Genomic DNA, 20,401 nt, shown 5'->3' with positions numbered 1-20,401 from the left:
AATCACAGGGCTACATCTGTTCAGCATAAAACTATTGAGGAATATAATTTGGAACTTTTGAATCTGATGCCCCTCCTTACATTGCACATAAAAGTGGTTTTTCAGTTACCTGGCTATAATGCCATTTCTGGTTCTATATTTAAAACAGAACCGAAAGAGGTTAAGGAATAACTGCAAAGAGATTCATTCATACAAGTAATTGTGGTATTTCCCAGTTTGGACATTCGCGCTGGAGGAAAAGGGAAATTTGTCTACAATTTTTACATATCTGGGAGAGGAGAGAGAAAAACCACTTAAACAAGACTTGGAATTACTGACTCTTCTCAATTTACAGCAAAACAGCTGTGCTGGGAAAACCAAAATGGCCCAAGGGTGGGGGTTTTTTTGGGGGTGGGGGTGGTGCTTGGGGTAGCTTAGATAAATACAAAGGACTTGAGGTAGATTAACTGGGCAAAGCACCACCATCGATTAATCTTTAAACACTGATTCTGGTCTCAATTTTTAAAATAATGTAAAAATGAATACAAGGGGAAGAGAAAAGTAAAGGAACCCAACCAAAACAAGATTGCAGAAAAAACAATTGCTGCCAACCTGCCTTCCATTGAGGACTTGTATACTGCACGAGTCAAAAAGAGGGCGGGGAAAATATTTACGGATCTCTCGCATCCTGGACACAAACTGTTTCAGCTCCTACCCTCAAAACGTCACTACAGAGCACTGCACACCAAGACAGCTAGACACAAGAACAGTTTTTTCCCCGAACGCCATCACTCTACTAAATAAATAAGTCTGCACTTCTATTTCTACTAGTTTTTCTCATCATTCCTATCACCCTTTCCTCCCACTTAGGACTGTATGACTGTAACTTGTTGCTTGTATCCTAAGATTTTTATTAACATTGATTGTTTCTTCATTGCTTATTTGACCCCTATGACAATCAATGTGTTATATCACATGATTGTTGACAAATGTATCTTTTTCTTTTGAGAGCATATGCACCAAGACAAATTCCTTGTGTGTCCAATCACACTTGGCCAATAAAATTCTACTCTATTCTATTCTATTCCCTTCAATTCATGTTAATATTATATAGCTGCCTCTCAAATTATTCTTCCATTTTCCTTGAAACCCTTTCTTGCATAAATTGGGAACTTCAATTACATATCCACAAGGAGAAATCTGATGGTAATTATACAAATCTCTTCCGATGATTTCACTGGGCCTGATGTTCTGGAAAGCAGGTTTAGAATTCTAATCTCAAGCATCTGATCATCCTGTAAAGTGGCAAGACAAGTTACATTCGACATGAAGTCATTTTCTGGCACATAACATCTCCGGTTGCCATTTAAAAAGAGAAGGCTAGCATTTTAAGTAGGAGACAGGAAAGATGTTTGGGCATTAAATTTCCACTCAGGTTTGCTTTAGTAAAATGATCTATTGCATTTCTCCACAGGGGTTCCTGGGACTGGCGTTGCTAGACTTCAGAAGAATATCAGCAGATCCTGCTGATGAGAACAATAGAAAGAGCTGTTTCTTCAAACAAGTATCATACAGTAGATAGAATATTTTTTTGCAGGCCTAGAGGTTTTTAAAGAACTTTAAATCTGGTGGAACTGCTCAAAGTGGATGGGTATCGCTTCAATGACTGCTATGTCGATGATTAAAAAGATACAGTGGTACCTCATGATACGAACCCCTCGTCATACGAACTTTTCAAGATACGAACCCAGGGTTCGGAATTTTTTTGCCTCTTCTTACGAACTTTTTTCACCTTACGAACCTGCCGCCGGCCGCTGGGATGCCCCACCTCCAGACTTGAGTTCCTCCTGTTTTTTCCCACCCTGTCCTGCCCCATTCTCCCCTCTGGATCTCCATGGGTTCCTCCGGCAGCTTTTTTTTTTTTTAAGCCTTAATGTTTTGGATTTTCCTAATCGGCTTGCACGCATTATTGGCTTTTCCATTGATTCCTATGGGAAACATTGTTTCATCTTACGAACTTTTCACCTTATGAACCTTGTCCTGGAACCAATTAAGTTCGTAAGATGAGGTATTACTGTACAATTGCTATGCCAATGCACAACAGACAACACTGTCTTGTCCACAGAGCAGTATATTACAACTGACGTAGTGTTGATGGCACTCAAGGCTCCGAATAGCACATATTTTGGGTATGTTTATGACCTACTCCAATAGTCTGAAGTTGGTAACTCAGTGCTCAATCATGCCCTCCCTCCCTGCTTAAAGAATTTCAAAACTGCATCTTAAAAAGCATTTTCTATGGAGGTTCCAGCAAGTATAGAATCTGTTCCCTTCACATTTCAATCCATTTTACTCCATATTTGAAAACCACCTACAGTTTTCTTTATTGACCAGCAGTTCATTTATGCAAGTTTAAATTTATTTATTTATTTATTTATTTATTTAGATTTGTATGCCGCCCCTCTCCGCAGACTCGGGGCGGCTCACAATTCCTCTCCATTTGTTTCGGAAACATGTTCAGTGCAGCAGCATCTTAGTATAAAATCTACAAATCTAATAAATAAAATAAATAAATAATAAGGTTGGGTTCCAACTGTTCTTAAAATATTTGGAAATCCTACAACTGCCCAACTTTGCTTAAATTCAACATTTCTATTTAATCTCTTTTTTTTACAAATAGGTCATGGAGCAAATTATATAGCAACAGCATTCCATAATTAAAGAAGCAAAGAACAACTGTATTTTTAAAATGGGAAAAAACTTGTATACACACTGTTATTAAATAACAAACAAGGAGAAAATTGAACATTTTTAAACTTTCTGTGATCTACCTGGGAGTAAAAGAGAATAGAGTGTAAGCTAGCAGTAGAGAAGTAACAGTCCTATAAGCTAGCACTTCACCAGACCTAAAACTCAGGTACTACCCATTTAGTACAGAATAATAAAAAATTGGCAAAGAACAAGATAGAATATATGAAGAAAATTGCCTAAGAAAAACTTAGCATAAAGCTCAAGACAATTGTGCTAATGCATCCTAGATTACTACGCAAGTTAGTCTCAATAGTGAAAAATACTGTTTAAAGGGTGCTGCTACCTGTGTAGAACCGAGTAAGGGGCGTACATAAATGCACTGGTGTGCCTTTCGTCCCCTGTCCGATTGTCTTTCCTTTCTTTCACCTATCTTATATATTCTCTTCCTTTCATATATCCTCTCCTCTAAGTTCACTTTCACCCTCTTTTATATTATCACATGTCTATCTTTCTTCCTATGTAGGTAGGTGTATTGGACAAATGAATAAATAAAATAAATAAATAAGTGGATATTAAACAGTGTAATTACTAAATATTATTTAGCTCTACAGTGCATACTTAGATTAAAATGCCATTTCTCTCATAGACATCAAGGAATTGTGTGACTAAACAAAATTACTCCTAGTAAATATGAAAGGAGTTACCATCATCCCCAAGCCTTTTTTCACAATGTTCTGCATATTCATGCTATGGAGGGTGTGTGTGTATTTCTACCTGATCCAGGTGTGATTAATGGTCCTTCCAACTCAAGTGTTTCATCCTCATATTGGTCATCCAGTTTTTTCTTTTTCTTTTTGGCTGAATCACGGGACTTTCTTAAAAGAGAGAGTTCTTCTGGATGCCTGATGTCTATGGAGATAAAATAAGAAATTACAGTATATTATAAAAAAGAAATGTTTTTAGGCTTTTTGGTATTTTAAAGAATATAAACATGGTATGAATACTGCAACACAATGGTATCATAATGCTTTGCTCATAAAGCTCAAAATGATAATTACAATAGTACACATCACACCGTTTGTAGAAAAGAATAAAATATAATTTGAATGATCCGATAACCTCCAAACATCTTCTTAGCTGAGTGAATTCCTATTTCCCTATATAAATCTGTCTTAAATCTGTTTCTGCAGATTATATCCTCCAAAACTTATTTTATAGCATGTAATGGACAGAATAGATCAGGGAAACTCTACTATGAGACAGATGAACTATTGTGGACATGGGTCAAGAAACAATTGGGACAATCTTCTCAAATAATCACTACTTCATCAGGAACAATCCACAATAGTGATAGCCATACAGTACCATGCTCTCTACACAATTAGGCTCCGGACTTAGAGAAAGATACCAGGATATATAAGTTTCCCCATTTGTGATAAAACCTACTCTAAATCAGTGGTTACATAGCCAACAGTATTTTTCTTCCGTATTTAACATTACTTTGCTGTTTCAAACTTAGTGAATAAGCATTTCCATCAAAAAATAATCTGAAACTATTCAGTTTCCGGTCACAATTCAAAGTGTTGGTCGTCACCTATAAAGCCCTTCGTGGCACTGGACCAGGTTATCTACGAGACCGCCTTCTGCCGCACAAATACCAGCAACCGGTTAGGTCCCACAGAGTTGGTCTCCTCCGGGTCCCGTCAACTAAACAATGTCATTTGGCGGGACCCAGAGGAAGAGCCTTCTCTGTGGCGGCTCCGACCCTCTGGAGTCAGCTCCCTCCAGAGATTAGAACTGCCCCCACCCTCCTTGCCTTTTGTAAACTCCTTAAAACCCACCTCTGTCGTCAAGCGTGGGGGAACTGAAACATCTCCCCCTGCCTATGTAGTTTTTTTTGTGTATGATATGACTGTATGTATGTTTTTTATATATTGGGGTTTCTTGTTTTTTAGACTTTTTAAATGTATTGTTGTTATTTTAGATTCTAACTATTAGATTTGTCATTGTATATTGTTTTTATCATAGAAACATAGAAACATAGAAGTCTGACGGCAGAAAAAGACCTCATGGTCCATCTAGTCTGCCCTTATACTATTTTCTGTATTTTATCTTAGGATGGATATATGTTTATCCCAGGCATGTTTAAATTCAGTTACTGTGGATTTATCTACCACGTCTGCTGGAAGTTTGTTCCAAGGATCTACTACTCTTTCAGTAAAATAATATTTTCTCATGTTGCTTTTGATCTTTCCCCCAACTAACTTCAGATTGTGTCCCCTTGTTCTTGTGTTCACTTTCCTATTAAAAACACTTCCCTCCTGAACCTTATTTAACCCTTTAATATATTTAAATGTTTCGATCATGTCCCCCCTTTTCCTTCTGTCCTCCAGACTATACAGATTGAGTTCATTAAGTCTTTCCTGATACGTTTTATGCTTAAGACCTTCCACCATTCTTGTAGCCCGTCTTTGGACCCGTTCAATTTTGTCAATATCCTTTTGTAGGTGAGGTCTCCAGAACTGAACACAGTATTCCAAATGTGGTCTCACCAGCATTCTATATAGCGGGATCATAATCTCCCTCTTCCTGCTTGTTATACCTCTAGCTATGCAGCCAAGCATCCTACTTGCTTTCCCTACCGCCTGACTGCACTGTTCACCCATTTTGAGACTGTCAGAAATCATTACCCCTAAATCCTTTTCTTTTGAATTATTTTTGCTGTGAGCCGCCCCGAGTCTACGGAGAGGGGCGGCATACAAATCTAATAAATAATAATAATAATAATAATAATAATAATAATAATAATAATAATAATAAATACCAAACTATTACTGATAGACTTTTTAAACCTTTGAAGAGAGGTCAAGATACATTATAATAAATAGAATCAGGACAACTGTAAATATTATGAAGACTGTTTTTCAACTTTATTAATATTTGACAGAAAGATAGCTTTCCATTAATGGATTATTTTTATCATAGTTTAAAACAATGTTCCATTAAGCACTGGGCTGAGAGGGAGGTGATCCAATCTGAATTGCTATGAAAACCATCTCAGCAGAGTTAAGATTCCTAGCATATCTCAACATAATTGAAATACTACATTATTCTCACTACTGCATGTCTCTTTGACACACTGATCATCTGGTGCAGAAAGCTCTTATCATCACATATTTCATAGCTGAATTTGAAAAGAAACATGACTCTAGGCACAAAAAACCTGCCCGTCCTTGCTCTGCGGATGTAACATAAAATGTGTTTAAATGACAACATCTTAATAGCCAATGGCACCTTTGGATTGTGAAGATGCCACAGCTTGCAGAAATGGCTAAATTGACCTGTTTGATCAGAGAAGGAACAACCTTTATAAATGAGTGGAAATTATTTCTGAATTTTTTGTTGAAAATGGCTAAAACCTAACTGGTGATTTCTGCATTTACTGATTAAAATAGATATGGAAAGGGTTATCTAATTTTGGAGGAGGACAATAATATTAAATATTCCCTGTAACTTCATAAAGAAGATGAGATGTTTCTTTAAATATTTTCCCCACTCAGTTAGTATAATTTATCATATTTATTATTTATTATCAATTAGATATCCAGATTATTCAATCTTACTCTTATATATGATGCTAAAGATAGAGGCACATTTCATTGTGCTCGTTTGCAAAGGATTAATAATTAATAATAATAATAATTTATTAGATTTGTATGCCGCCCCTCTCCGAAGACTCGGGGCAGCTCACAACACGATAAAAACAGTATTATACAGGCACAAATCTAATATTAAAAAAACCCTAAAAAACCTATCATAATTAAAAACCAAACAGCACATACATACCAAACATAAATTATAATAAGCCTGGGGGAAAGGTGTCTCAAATCCCCCATGCCTGGCGGTATAGGTGAGTCTTAAGTAGTTTATGGAAGACAAGGAAGGTGGGAGCAGTTCTAATCTCCGGGGGGAGTTGATTGCAGAGGGTCGGGGCCGCCACAGAGAAGGCTCTTCCCCTGGGGCCCGCCAGATGACATTGTTTAGTCGACGGGACCCGGAGAAGGCCAACTCTGTGGGACCTTATCTGCCGCTGGGATTCGTGCGGTAGCAGGCGGTTCCGGAGGTATTCTGGTCCAATGCCATGTAGGGCTTTAAAGGTCATGACCAACACTTTGAATTAGTCCCCAAACCTTTCTCCCCCGCCCTGGAATAGTAAAATCATAATCTCAAATCTAGAGATGGATTAAACAATTTCCCACACAGCCGGCACTATAATCAACAGAACAGAACTCCAGGTCCCAGTAATTTGTAACTTTGTTCCAATTTCCAGGAAACAGACTGGATTACTTATGCCAAGCACATTGGTGCTAATATCAGATTTTAAAACTTCTTTAATATAGAGACATATAGACATACAACATCCAATGGCACCTTCAAGAGGGGCATTCTTTATTGTGCTTTTTATGCATAAATAATAGCAATAGCAATAACAATAACGCTTAGACTTATATACAGCTTCATAGCGTTTTACAGTCTCCTCTAAGTGGTAAAAATAAATAAAATAAGACTCTAAAATAAGATTCATAAGCAAATCAAGGCAATTTTTTGGCTTATGGCAAACCCCTGAAATATTGCTGAAGTGTGACAGGGATTGAATTATTTATTTATTTATTTATTATTTGGATTTGTATGCCGCCCCTCTCCGAAGACTCGGGGCGGCTCACAACAAGTGAAAAACAATCCAATACAATCCAATTAATTAAAAATATTACAAGTTTAAGAGAATCCCCAATACTAACATACACACATACAAGCATACCATACTTGAATACTTGCAAATGAGCCTACCTCATTTGCAGAAGAAGTGCTAAGTGACTATATGCAACTCTAATGAAATCTATTAAAGAAAACAACGACGCCACACTTCATAACCTATGAAGGGTTTTCCCAGTTGTAACTTATGGCTATGAACTGAATAAAGGAAAAATAATGTATCTGAATTATGCTGGAGAATATAGAGAATATTTTAGACCACAAACAGAAGAAATAAATACTAGTTGAAAGAAAACCAGAGAGCTGATTGGAAGCACTAGTAATGAAGCTAATTTTACATAAAGACGGGCTACAAGAATGGTGGAAGGTCTTAAGTATAAAACGTATCAAGACTTAAAGAACTCAATCTGTATAGTCTGGAGGACAGAAGGAAAAGGGGGGACTTGATCGAAACATTTAAATATATTAAAGGGTTAAATAAGGTTCAGGAGGGAAGTGTTTTTAATAGGAAAGTGAACACAAGAACAAGGGGACACAATCTGAAGTTAGTTGGGGGAAAGATCAGAAGCAACGTGAGAAAATATTATTTCACTGAAAGAGTAGTAGATCCTTGGAACAAACTTCCAGCAGACGTGGTTGGTAAATCCACAGTAACTGAATTGAAACATGCCTGGGATAAACATAGATCCATCCTAAGATAAAATACAGAAAATAGTATAAGGGCAGACTAGATGGATCATGAGGTCTTTTTCTGCCGTCAGTCTTCTATGTTTCTATAATGCAGAGTCAACAAGCCACTGAAATGCATAAAGCTATGAAATGCATAAAGTTCATGCATCCAAAAGGCACCAGTGAAGCTGCCCTATTCCTTAACAAAATGTGACCTGATTCCTTTGTCTGTCCTGAAGGATTAAGAGTTCTCAGTAGATTATATTTTTTTAGTAGATTATATTTGATAACATAACAATAGTTCTTACGGGGTTGTACATAATGATTTATCCCAATCCCTGGGAGATTCTCTTTTTTAAAATCCTTTAATAGTCTTCTAATAGCACAGGTCATTACAAAGGCCAACCACTGTATGCCTTACTAGTTCTATGATGAACTGGAGACCAAAAAGAGATCTTGAGATCGTCCATACAAATGGTACAAAGACGTTATGAAGGAAACTCTACATTAATGTGAAACTCCGTCAAGGGAACTAGAAGCCATAGAAGCTATGGCTGCTGACAGAACTAACTGGTGAGCCCTGTGCTATGAAGCCTACACCAAGGGTAGGTGTTGGCAATAAATTATGAAAAACTGTGAAAGTCATCAAGGAGAAACAGCCAGAGCTATTGTAACAATGGATTTCTAGTACACATATTGCACTAGACTTTGCACTCCCAGACTGGGGCTGTAGAACCACCTCCATGTTCACAGATGACCTATACAACTCAGTGTCTTCTTTGAACCTAAATGTTCTGCCGGGCTCTCTGATAGGAGGCTCCCGAAAATTCAAGGGTACAAATTTCAGACACACACATGTTTGAAAATTCAAAACAATGTTCTTTATCACAAAATTCAAAATAAACTAAGCACTCTTTTTGTATTGCAAAGAGCACTCTTCCCAAAACAACTGGGTAGTCTGTACAACTTCCCTTAAGCAGTCATTAAGTACTTAGCTAGCAGCTGTGAAGAAACTTCTTCTTCCAATGAAGTGAGACACACACACACACACACACATGTTGCTCTGCTTTGTTTTCCAAGGTGTGAAAAAGCAACAAAGTCCAGAAAACACAGGATTCCTGACAAACTCCAATCAGATATTCTTCCACAATGGCCAAACCCACATGCTGCTATTTATAGCAGCAGCCCTAATTACTGGAGCCCCACCCAAACACAAGTGGCCTCACTTATTTCCTGTAATATGTTCTTACTTGGTCTCTTCTGTGCATAATTCTGCGCTTGCGCGGGTCCAAAATGTCATAATCTGAATCAAGGGAAGATAAGGGAGATTGACTGCCTGGGCTGTGTGCCAAGCCCTCCTCTGCCGAGTCACTCCCACCTTCTTCTTTGTCAGAGGAAACTAAACTCTGAACTGATTCTGTCGGCAATAACACAGGCCTGTGACATGTTGAATTTTCCCCTGCATCCACCTTCCCATTCCCTGGGGCAGGAGCTGGGCCAGAGCCAACCACAACATTAAAGAACTTCCTATTATAATCTTCTTCAATCAAAATACATTATCACTGTTTCATTAGCATTTAAAACCCAGCTACCTTGTGTAAATATATGTGAAGCATTCAAATATTCACTTTTCGGAAATAATTTAAAAGAGAAAATGTATCGAATCCCAGGAATTTAATGCATGAATCCCAGCGACCGGTTAAGTCCCACAGAGTTGGCCTTCTCCGGGTCCCGTCGACTAAACAATGTCGTCTGGTGGGACCCTGGGGAAGAGCCTGTTTATCCCATCATGTCTATTCCCAAATTTAACACAGATTAATAAATCAAATTTAATTACTAGAATATTCCCCATATTAAAACATAAATGTTGTTGGTTCTTATTTACACAAATGTCTCAATTTTGGAATAAAAACCTCTGCTTGGTTATTTTCTCTGCCAACTAAATTAATAATTAGAAGGAAAATACTTTCTGCAAATTGGATTCCTTCCTTATAATAGGTGTATATTATATGTTAGAGAAAATGTTCATGTCTAATCACGTCTCTATATATTCTTCAATTTCAGCAACTCCATGTCTAGAGTTACTTTATCTTTTTCAAGTGGAAGAATTATGATCAGAATATTTGCTGCTAGGTATTCTAGGTAGGTGACAGTTCTCTGCACAATATTTCAATATCAAGCAATAATGTGGGTATGTTGTAAAATGTAGGAGAATAGCATCCTCTAAATGTGCTGACTTATGATTCCCATCATAATATCAATATTAGTAATCATTAAGGACAGACAGGAATAGCACCACAACATTTTTTCTCTCCATTATAGGCGATGAACCCGCCCAGAGAAAATTCTATAAAAAGTAAGAAAAGCAGAGAAGTGGGAATAAAATTGCTATTCAAATTTCAGGTTCCCAGGGAACCAGAAAGTAATTGAACTTTTTGTAAATCCTATACCTCTCTTTACATCATGGGTGCACACTTTTGTTTTTTAAAATAGAATAATAGAATAGAATAGAATAGAATAATAGAATAGAATAGAATTATTTATTGGCCAAGTGTGATTGGACACACGAGGAATTTGTCTTTGGTGCATATGCTCTCAGTGTACATAAAAGAAAAGATACCTTTGTCAAGAATCATGAGGTACAACACTTAATGATTGTCATAGGGATCAAATAAGCAATCAGGAAACAATCAATATTAAAATAAATCATAGTGATACAAGCAACAAGTTACAGTCATACAATCATAAGGGGGAAGAGATCGATAATAGGAATGATAAGAAAAACTAATAGTAATAGTAATGCAACCTTGGTGAATAATTTGACGGTGGTGAGGGAATTATTTGTTTAGCAGAGTGATGGCATTTGGGGAAAAACTGTTCTTGTGTCTAGTTGTCTTGGTGTGCAGTGCTCTGTAGTGACATTTTGAGGATAGGAATTGAAATAATTTATTTTTTAGCACATCCTTAATGGTCAGAGGAAGAAACTTAGAAAGGACCTTCCCTAATGGATCAGTCTGTTAAAAGTGTCTGCGAAAGATCTAGACTTTCACAATTCTGTTAATGTAGTCTTAACATAAAGTAGAATTAGCACATCTAGTCATGTTTCCTGTCTTGCTTACCTGGGAGGGCAGACATAAACTGACCTTGGCTGAACTCATAAACTAAGCAGTCTCTCTCCAGTAAATACTTGGATGTGAAACATCTGGGAAGTTAATGTCTATTAGTAGTTCGACTGGGAAGTCCCCAAAATTCTCTGGAATATAACTATGGCAAATCATTCCTGTAATGCTATCAAGTATATGTCATGAATGCAGTTACCACATCTCAATCTATAAGCATTATCATCTTTTATATTTAGGTTTCATTAACATTTAATAGCCAATGTTAATTTCTAAGGCAAGAAAATAACTAAATATTACAGGTACAGACTCAAGTTTTAAAGAAGTGGCAAAGCCAAAGAAAAGAAGTTTTGGAAGGACTTGGAGCTAAGGAGTGAGAATTATCCTTTCATTTGTCTAAACAAAGTTAGAGATTGAACTTTCAAAAATTGCTTCTATATTTGTTCGAAGATTCTTCAGGTATATCCAATTAAAAACATACCTTCAAGAACCATACTATGGAAATGGCTGGTTTACTTAATTACTGGTTATTTCAGCTATGTGATTTAGATGTCAAATGCTGGCTAACACTCATTGCTTTCATAGTTAGCTTTAATATTCAATATTTTTAAATTTGAATGGAAGCTATTGGAGGTAGACAATTTTATTTTAATCCAGAAGAATAGAATAGACGAATAAAAAGAATAGAAGATATGCTTGATGGCAATACTAAAACTAAATGCAAAATAATCTAGAATGCAAAATCTAAATTTTGTTTTGTAAACTATGCAAGTTTCACTAGCCCTTTATCATTTAAAGCCATATGGGAAAAACCCCAACAAATGGGATGACAAAGCATCTCATTATTATTATTATTATTATTATTATTATTATTATTATTATTATTATTATTATTATTCATCATCGTTAGCAAAGTAACTTGGGAAGGGTTATGCTGCAACCACCCTTCTGTCAGGAGCACAACATAGAAAACAACAATTTTCTCTGTTCTAGGTTCTTGGGTTCTCAGGGTTTTTTTGTATTGTATACCAGGTATCTATTAATAAGCTGCTATTTCATTGTAATTTTAATAGAACTGCAATGATGAATATGAAGCATCAGTCAGAATACATCAACTGCTCACAAGCTTCTGAGATCTAACACAATGAGACAGAACTCAATATTAATGTCTCTGAGAGTTTGAAGTCTTATCTATTTTGTCATACTCATTTTCCCCCTCCTAGCCTCACCTAGTATCTATTTCAACCTCACCTAGTTTCAACTTCAACATAAGATGGATACTTTGGGGATGTGGGGCAAATATAACACATGACCCTGACCCAAAGAATCAAACAATCTTTCTGGATTAATTTTTGCAAGAAGCTTAAATATTTTCCACCTTCCCACTTTTTAGCAGAAGAATTAGTTAACCAGGATCCACTCTCAGTCTGACAATTCCTTATTTGAATGCTACATATGAAATAAAAAAAATCATGACTGTCTGTCTTTCTTACATTGAATTAGCAGTTTTTATTTTATGTATTAACTTGTATGCCACCACTCTTACTTAAAGACACTTCTGGCTGACTTACAATCAATAAAAGCAACAAGATAAAGCAATAAGACTCTAAAATTCACTTAAAATTAACAAAGATGGTGTCTTATCTCAGTCTGTTAACTACCTCCAGTAGGACACACACATAGAAACATAGAAACATAGAAGTCTGACGGCAGAAAAAGACCTCATGGTCCATCTAGTCTGCCCTTATACTATTTTCTGTATTTTATCTTAGGATGGATATATGTTTATCCTATGCATGTTTAAATTCAGTTACTGTGGATTTATCTACCACGTCTGCTGGAAGTTTGTTCCAAGGATCTACTACTCTTTCAGTAAAATAATATTTTCTTATGTTGCTTTTGATCTTTCCCCCAACTAACTTCAGATTGTGTCCCCTTTGTTCTTGTGTTCACTTTCCTATTAAAAACACTTCCCTCCTGGACCTTATTTAACCCTTTAACATATTGAAATGTTTCGATCATGTCCCCCCTTTTCCTTCTGTCCTCCAGACTATACAGATTGAGTTCATTAAGTCTTTCCTGATACGTTTTATGCTTAAGACCTTCCACCATTCTTGTGGCCCCTCTTTGGACCCGTTCAATTTTGTCAATATCTTTTTGTAGGTGAGGTCTCCAGAACTAAACACAGTATTCCAAATGTAGTCTAACCAGCACTCTATATAGCGGGATCATAATCTCCCTCTTCCTGCTTGTTATACCTCTAGCTATGCAGCCAAGCATCCTACTTGCTTTCCCTACCGCCTGACTGCACTGTTCACCCATTTTGAGATTGTCAGAAATCACTACCCCTAAATCCTTTTCTTCTGAAGTCATCCCAACCAAGGGCAAATAAAATAACATTTAAAACATTTATATAGCTAGCCATCTTCTTATAATCAACTCTGGGCAGCTCCCAATCAAAAGCATATTTTGCATATTTTGCCAGATTTAGAACATTGCATAAAAGACAGTTCTCCATAACTTAGGAAATCCCAATTAGAAAAAGAAAAGGGCGTTAATTTATGTTTATGCTAATGTGCTGTTTTCCTATAGTGGTGCACAGATCTCTTACAATACACTTTTGTTATGCCTGATTGTCTTTGGTACAATTTATGCCAACTTATTTATCTTAGAAATGAACAGTAGGAACTAATTACAGTTCATAATTCGATCCCATAGGCACACTACATTCTGTATTAAGAAGCAGTAGGAAAAAGGCTGCCTCTGTTAAATATTGGTGGGAGCTTGTAACGTTGAATTTTCTCAGCAGACTGGGTTCCTATGTGTATGAATACCATTTATTGTTTCTTGCCCTTTTAGTTAGGGTGGAAGAGCTTTTATGTTGAAGCCAAGCTCCTGAAGGGAGTCTTCTGCTGCCTGGATGCTGCCAAGACCCACCCCATCGACCATGTCAAGAATGGCACCATTACAATGATCCCCTTTTTCTGGTACAGTACATCGGTGAGATGCCAATGTAAAACTGCAAATTATAAAGGCAGGCTACTATATAGAAGCATGTTAAAGAAAAACATCGGCAAAAAGATGCACTTTTGATTTAAACTACTGTACTAAGAAATTGGTTCATTTAAACCAGGGGTCTTCAAACTTGGCAACTCTAAGACTTGTGGACTTCAACTCCCAGAATTCTCTAGCCAGGTGTGCTTGCTGGAGAATTCTGGGAGTTGAAGTCCACAAGTCTTAAAGTTGCCAAGTTTGAAGACCTCTGATTTAAACATACATGTACCAATGTATAAAAATTATGTCAGTGAATGAGTATGAGAGGATTAAATTCCTAAAAAATTCCTGATGGAAATGATACAATCTAAGGGAAAAGGTGTAATGCAAATATAGAAACATAGAAACATATCTATATCATGTAGAATTGGATTCAAGAGGCAACTCTGACAAGTAAGATGAAAGGCAGCAGACACTAATTATTAGATATAATCAATAAATAAAAAAGCACAAACAAGTTGATATTCAATATAAAGATGCCACCAAAATACATGTTTGTATGTATTTTATTTTTAATTCATTTTATAGATACTACAGGAATCTATGTTGATTGACACTTTGTTCAGCTGCCATTATGACCAAACCCAAGAACGTAGATATTTAAAATGAAGCAGAAAAGAAACAAATCACTAAGAGGTGTGTGTGTGGGGGGGGGGGGAGAGAATGAGAATTAGAATGAAAGGAATAATTAGGATAATATTTTCCACCAAAACGCTAGTTATCATTAACTTTCATTCTGAAGTAAATCCATTTTAAATAAAAATAATTAAATTTAATCAGTAGCTAAAACTTGGCAAACTGATGCTTTATATGCTATTTTCTAGGGCAGGGCAGAAAATATTTTATTTCTTTTTGCTGTAAGGAAAGACAGCTAGCTAGTATTGCAAATTGGAGTTGTCTATTGCAATGGTTTTCAACCTTTTTTGAGCCGCGGCACATTTTTTACATTTACAAAATCCTGGGGCACACCACCAACCAAAATGACACAAAATGACACTCTAACACAGTACATATAAGAAGATGACCCTTCAGGAGGCCATATACAATATAGATAACATTGTGATGCATTGTATATCATCCTCCGCGGGGGCCTCTTATAAAAAGAAAAAGGTCAAATATCTATATACACCATCATTATAGACATAACCAGCTGAGGCTTCATCTAGTGGTGGCAACATTTACCTCCAGTCCTGACCAGGATTAGAAATTGGGACCATGGGGAGTAGTAGCAGCTTCAACTACTCACCGAGGCCACACAAGGACAAGTGGGCGGCAGCCCGAGTGGGGACCTTCCTGGGTGTGGATGAGAGGCGGCCTGCTATTGGTTCATCGCTAGTAGTCTGGATGAATCCTAGAAGGTGATTGGTCAGTGAGCGTTCCCTGTGCCTCCACTCTTCCTGTCGCTGATAGCTGGAGGGATTGTGAGGGGAATATTTATGTTCGGATGGAGGCGGCTGGCAATGGGCCAGATAAATGGCCTCCACAGGCCGTATCCGGCACGCAGACCATAGTTTGGGGACCCATGTTTAATTTCCCCACGGTACAACTTACTATGTCCCGCGGCACACTAGTGTGCCGCGGGACACTGGTTGAAAAACACTGGTCAATTGCACAGGAATTATGGAAGGGTTACACATGGTACATCCCAGGTTTAAGAGGAGTAAACATATGTGATAAAGCTTTTGAGTTATTGGCATGCTCTTTTTTGCATAGGTCTTCCCTGGACTTCAGCTGCAGAAAGAACCTTAATCTCTAGATATTTTTCAGTCAGGATTTAGACTGGTACAGGAATGGAATGGTTTTGGTTGTCTCGGTAGATGACTTCTACTGGAACATGGAGTGTGTTTTTTCTGGTATTTCTTAGCTCATAATAATATTAGATACAAGGTACCATCTGCAAAGAGGACTAGTACCTAACAGCGATTCTGTGGAGGACAGGGGTGGAGGGCTTGGGTAGATAAACATGCTTGAATCCATTTTATGGCAATGTCATAAATGAAATTATTGCTTTACCCAAGAAACTACTGTCAACATCAACTCCTAAATGAGATAGGTGTGCATTCTAAGCAAGTTCTGGAATGTTTATGTTAGACATCTCATTTTTTTGTCATTTAGGTTTTGAGAATCTTCCACTGATAATCATTCTGCTGATTTGTTTACATCTTAGTTTGTTTAAAAATACTGCAATAATAACAATTTTCCTCCTCCTCCTAATCATAACCTTCTCCTGATAATAACAAAAAATTTGCATTCCTCAAAACTGATGCATTCTTCGCATGCATCAACATTTTGAAAGCTTACTCATTTTTTACCCTGATTAACTATCACTTTTGATGATATTACTTAATATTTTTTTGTAATACAGTGTTCCCTCGATTTTCGCGGGTTCGAACTTCGCGAAAAGTCTATACCACAGTTTTTCAAAAATATTAATTTTTTGCGGTTTCCCCCCCCTATACCACAGTTTTTCCTGCCCGATGACATCATATATCATCACCAAACCTTCGTCCACCTTTAATAAATATATTTTTAAATAAACTTTAATAAATAAACATGGTGAGTAATATAATCTAAATGGTTGCTAAGGGAATGGGAAATTGCAATTTGGGGATTTAAAGTGTTAAGGGATGGCTTGTGATACTGATCATAGCCAAAAATAGTGTATTTACTTCCGCATCTCTACTTCGCGGAAATTCAACTTTCGCGGGCGATCTCGGAACGCTTCCCTCGCGAAAATCGAGGGAACACTGTTTGTATGTATTTTATTTTTAATTCATTTTATAGATACTACAGGAATCTATGTTGATTGACACTTTGTTCAGCTGCCATTATGACCAAACCCAAGAACGTAGATATTTAAAATGAAGCAGAAAAGAAACAAATCACTAAGAGGTGTGTGTGTGTGTGGGGGGGGGGGGGGGGAGAATGAGAATTAGAATGAAAGGAATAATTAGGATAATATTTTCCAATAAAACGCTAGTTATCATTAACTTTCATTCTGAAGTAAATCCATTTTAAATTAAACAATAATTAAATTTAATCAGTAGCTAAAACTTGGCAAACTGATGCTTTATATGCTATTTTCTAGGGCAGGGCAGAAAATATTTCATTTCTTTTTGTTGTAAGGAAAGACAGCTAGCTAGTATTGCAAATTGGAGTTGTCTATTGCAGTGGTTTTCAACCTTTTTTGAGCCACGGTACATTTTTTACATTTACAAAATCCTGGGGCACACCACCAACCAAAATGACACAAAATGACACTCTAACACAGTACATATAAGAAGATGACCCTTCAGGAGGCCATATACAATATAGATAACATTGTGATGCACTGTATATCATCCTCTGCTGGGGCCTCTTATAAAAAGAAAAAGGTCAAATATCTATATACACCATCATTATAGACATAACCAGCTGAGGCTGAGGCTTCATCTAGTGGTGGCAACATTTACCTCCAGTCCTGACCAGGATTAGAAATTGGGACCATGGGGAGGAGTAGCAGCTTCAACTACTCACCGTGGCCACACAAAGACAAGTGCGCGGCAGCCCGAGTGGGGACCTTCCTAGGTGTGGATGAGAGGCGGCCTGCTATTGGTTCATTGCTAGTAGTTGGGATGAATCCTAGAAGGTGATTGGTCAGTGAGCGTTCCCTGTGCCTCCACTCTTCCTGTCGCTGATAGCTGGAGGGATTGTGAGGGGAATGTTTATGTTCGGATGGAGGCGGCTGGCAGCGGGCCAGATAAATGGCCTCCGCAGGCCGTATCCGGCACACAGGCCATAGTTTGGGGACCCATGTTTAATTTCCCCTGACCATGTCTCTGGTTGAAAAACACTGCTCTATTACACAGGAATTATGGAAGGGTGGTACATCCCAGGTTTAAGGGGTACACGTGGTACATCCCAGGCTTAAGGGGAGTAAACATGTGTCATAAAGCTTTTGAGGTATTGGCATGCTCTTTTTTGCATAGGTCTTCCCTGGACATCAACTGCAGAAAGAAACTTAATCTCTAGATCTTGTTCAGTCAGGATTTAGACTGGTACAGGAATGGAATGGTTTTGGTTGTCTCGGTAGATGACTTCTACTGGAACATGGAGTGTGTTTTTTCTGGTATTTCTTAGCTCATAATAATATTAGATACAAGGTACCATCTGCAAAGAGGACTAGTACCTAACAGCGATTCTGTGGAGGACAGGGGTGGAGGGCTTGGGTAGATAAACATGCTTGAATCCATTTTATGGCAATGTCATAAATGAAATTATTGCTTTACCCAAGAAACTACTGTCAACATCAACTCCTAAATGAGATAGGTGTGCATTCTAAGCAAGTTCTGGAATGTTTATGTTAGACATCTCATTTTTTTGTCATTTAGGTTTTGAGAATCTTCCACTGATAATCATTCTGCTGATTTGTTTACATCTTAGTTTGTTTAAAAATACTGCAATAATAACAATTTTCCTCCTCCTCCTAATCATAACCTTCTCCTGATAATAACAAAAAATTTGCATTCCTCAAAACTGATGCATTCTTCGCATGCATCAACATTTTGAAAGCTTACTCATTTTTTACCCTGATTAACTATCACTTTTGATGATATTACTTAATATTTTTTTGTAATACAGTGTTCCCTCGATTTTCGCGGGTTCGAACTTCGCGAAAAGTCTATACCACAGTTTTTCAAAAATATTAATTTTTTGCGGTTCCCCCCCCCCCCTATACCACGGTTTTTCCTGCCCGATGACATCATATATCATCACCAAACCTTCGTCCACCTTTAATAAATATATTTTTAAATAAACTTTAATAAATAAACATGGTGAGTAATATAATCTAAATGGTTGCTAAGGGAATGGGAAATTGCAATTTGGGGATTTAAAGTGTTAAGGGATGGCTTGTGATACTGATCATAGCCAAAAATAGTGTATTTACTTCTGCATCTCTACTTCGCGGAAATTCAACTTTCGCGGGCGGTCTCGGAACGCTTCCCTTGCGAAAATCGAGGGAACACTGTATACAAAAAATGATTATCGTGGAACTGCATTTGCCATCTGAACAAATGGAAAATGCCACTTATAATGCAGCCACATTACAAAATATTGTTTGTATTAGAGATGGAATTTTATATTTTAGTACAGTGGTACCTCTACCTAAGAACATCTCTACTTAAGAACTTTTCTAGATAAGTACCGGGTGTTCAAGATTTTTTTGCCTCTTCTTAAGAACCATTTTCTACTTAAGAACCTGAGCCCGGAAAAATTTCCCAGGAAATTTGAGAGCAGCACGAAGACTCGACCAGTTTCCTGCCATTCCCCCTTTAATCCTGGCCATCTCGGGCTTTCCTGGGCTGCCAGAAAAGTATTTACGAAGCATTTTCCTTTCTCTGGGCACTTGGAGAGGGAATAAATCTCTGCCAGCAGCCAGAGAAAAGAAACACTCCCTGGGCAGTCCAGAGCGACTGGAGCGTTTTCCTTTCTCTGGGCACTTGGAGAGGGAATAAACCATTTTGCTGTGGTGACCCCCTCTCACTGCCTCCCATATACCCGGTGCGAGGTTGCCTCCCGAAGCATCTGGGCATGGAAAGGCGCAAAAGGGGGTGCTTCGCCCCGACTGGATCAACTCGGCTTCAGCCAAACTGAGGAGTCACCACAGTGAAGGAAAGGCTACGGCTACAAAGTGAGCGAGCGAAAGGAGAGGGGAGCCTTTCAGATGCAAAGGAAGAGAAAGCAGGTAGCAGTAGCAGCCGCCACCTTTCAGTCAAAGGAGCGGGAGGTTCCCCCCTCTTGCCCGCCTGGGTTTCTCTCTCTGGCACAGTGTATGGGAGGCAGCCTCACGCTGGGTATATGGGAGGCCTGTGCTCAGAGTGCCTCTTTTTTTTTTTTTAAGCCTTAAAGTTTGGGATTTTTTTGATTCCCCTCACCTCACCTTCTTCCTTCGGCAGCGACTGTCCTCCTCCTCCCCCCCAAATTCCTAGCTTTTATTTCTTTCCTAATGGGTTTGCACACATTATTTGCTTTTACATTGATTCCTATGGGAAAAATTGCTTCTACTTACAAACTTT

At 37.8% G+C, this 20,401-nt stretch overlaps 1 protein-coding gene across 6 annotated transcripts in view; it reads right to left on the bottom strand.

Annotated features, from left to right (window-relative positions):
* FERMT2 (FERM domain containing kindlin 2) overlaps positions 1-20,401 on the bottom strand; it is a 124,143-nt gene that overhangs the window by 58,746 nt on the left and 44,996 nt on the right. For all 6 annotated transcript variants that reach the window (XM_070749324.1, XM_070749321.1, XM_070749325.1 and 3 more), the window contains exon 4: positions 3,505-3,639. In XM_070749324.1, coding sequence (XP_070605425.1) covers positions 3,505-3,639 — 135 coding nt within the window. The remainder of the gene's footprint in view (positions 1-3,504; positions 3,640-20,401) is intronic.

The sequence above is a fragment of the Erythrolamprus reginae genome, chromosome 1, assembly GCF_031021105.1.
Source record: "Erythrolamprus reginae isolate rEryReg1 chromosome 1, rEryReg1.hap1, whole genome shotgun sequence".
Lineage (NCBI taxonomy): Eukaryota > Metazoa > Chordata > Lepidosauria > Squamata > Dipsadidae > Erythrolamprus > Erythrolamprus reginae.
This window is presented reverse-complemented; position numbering and strand designations above follow the sequence as displayed.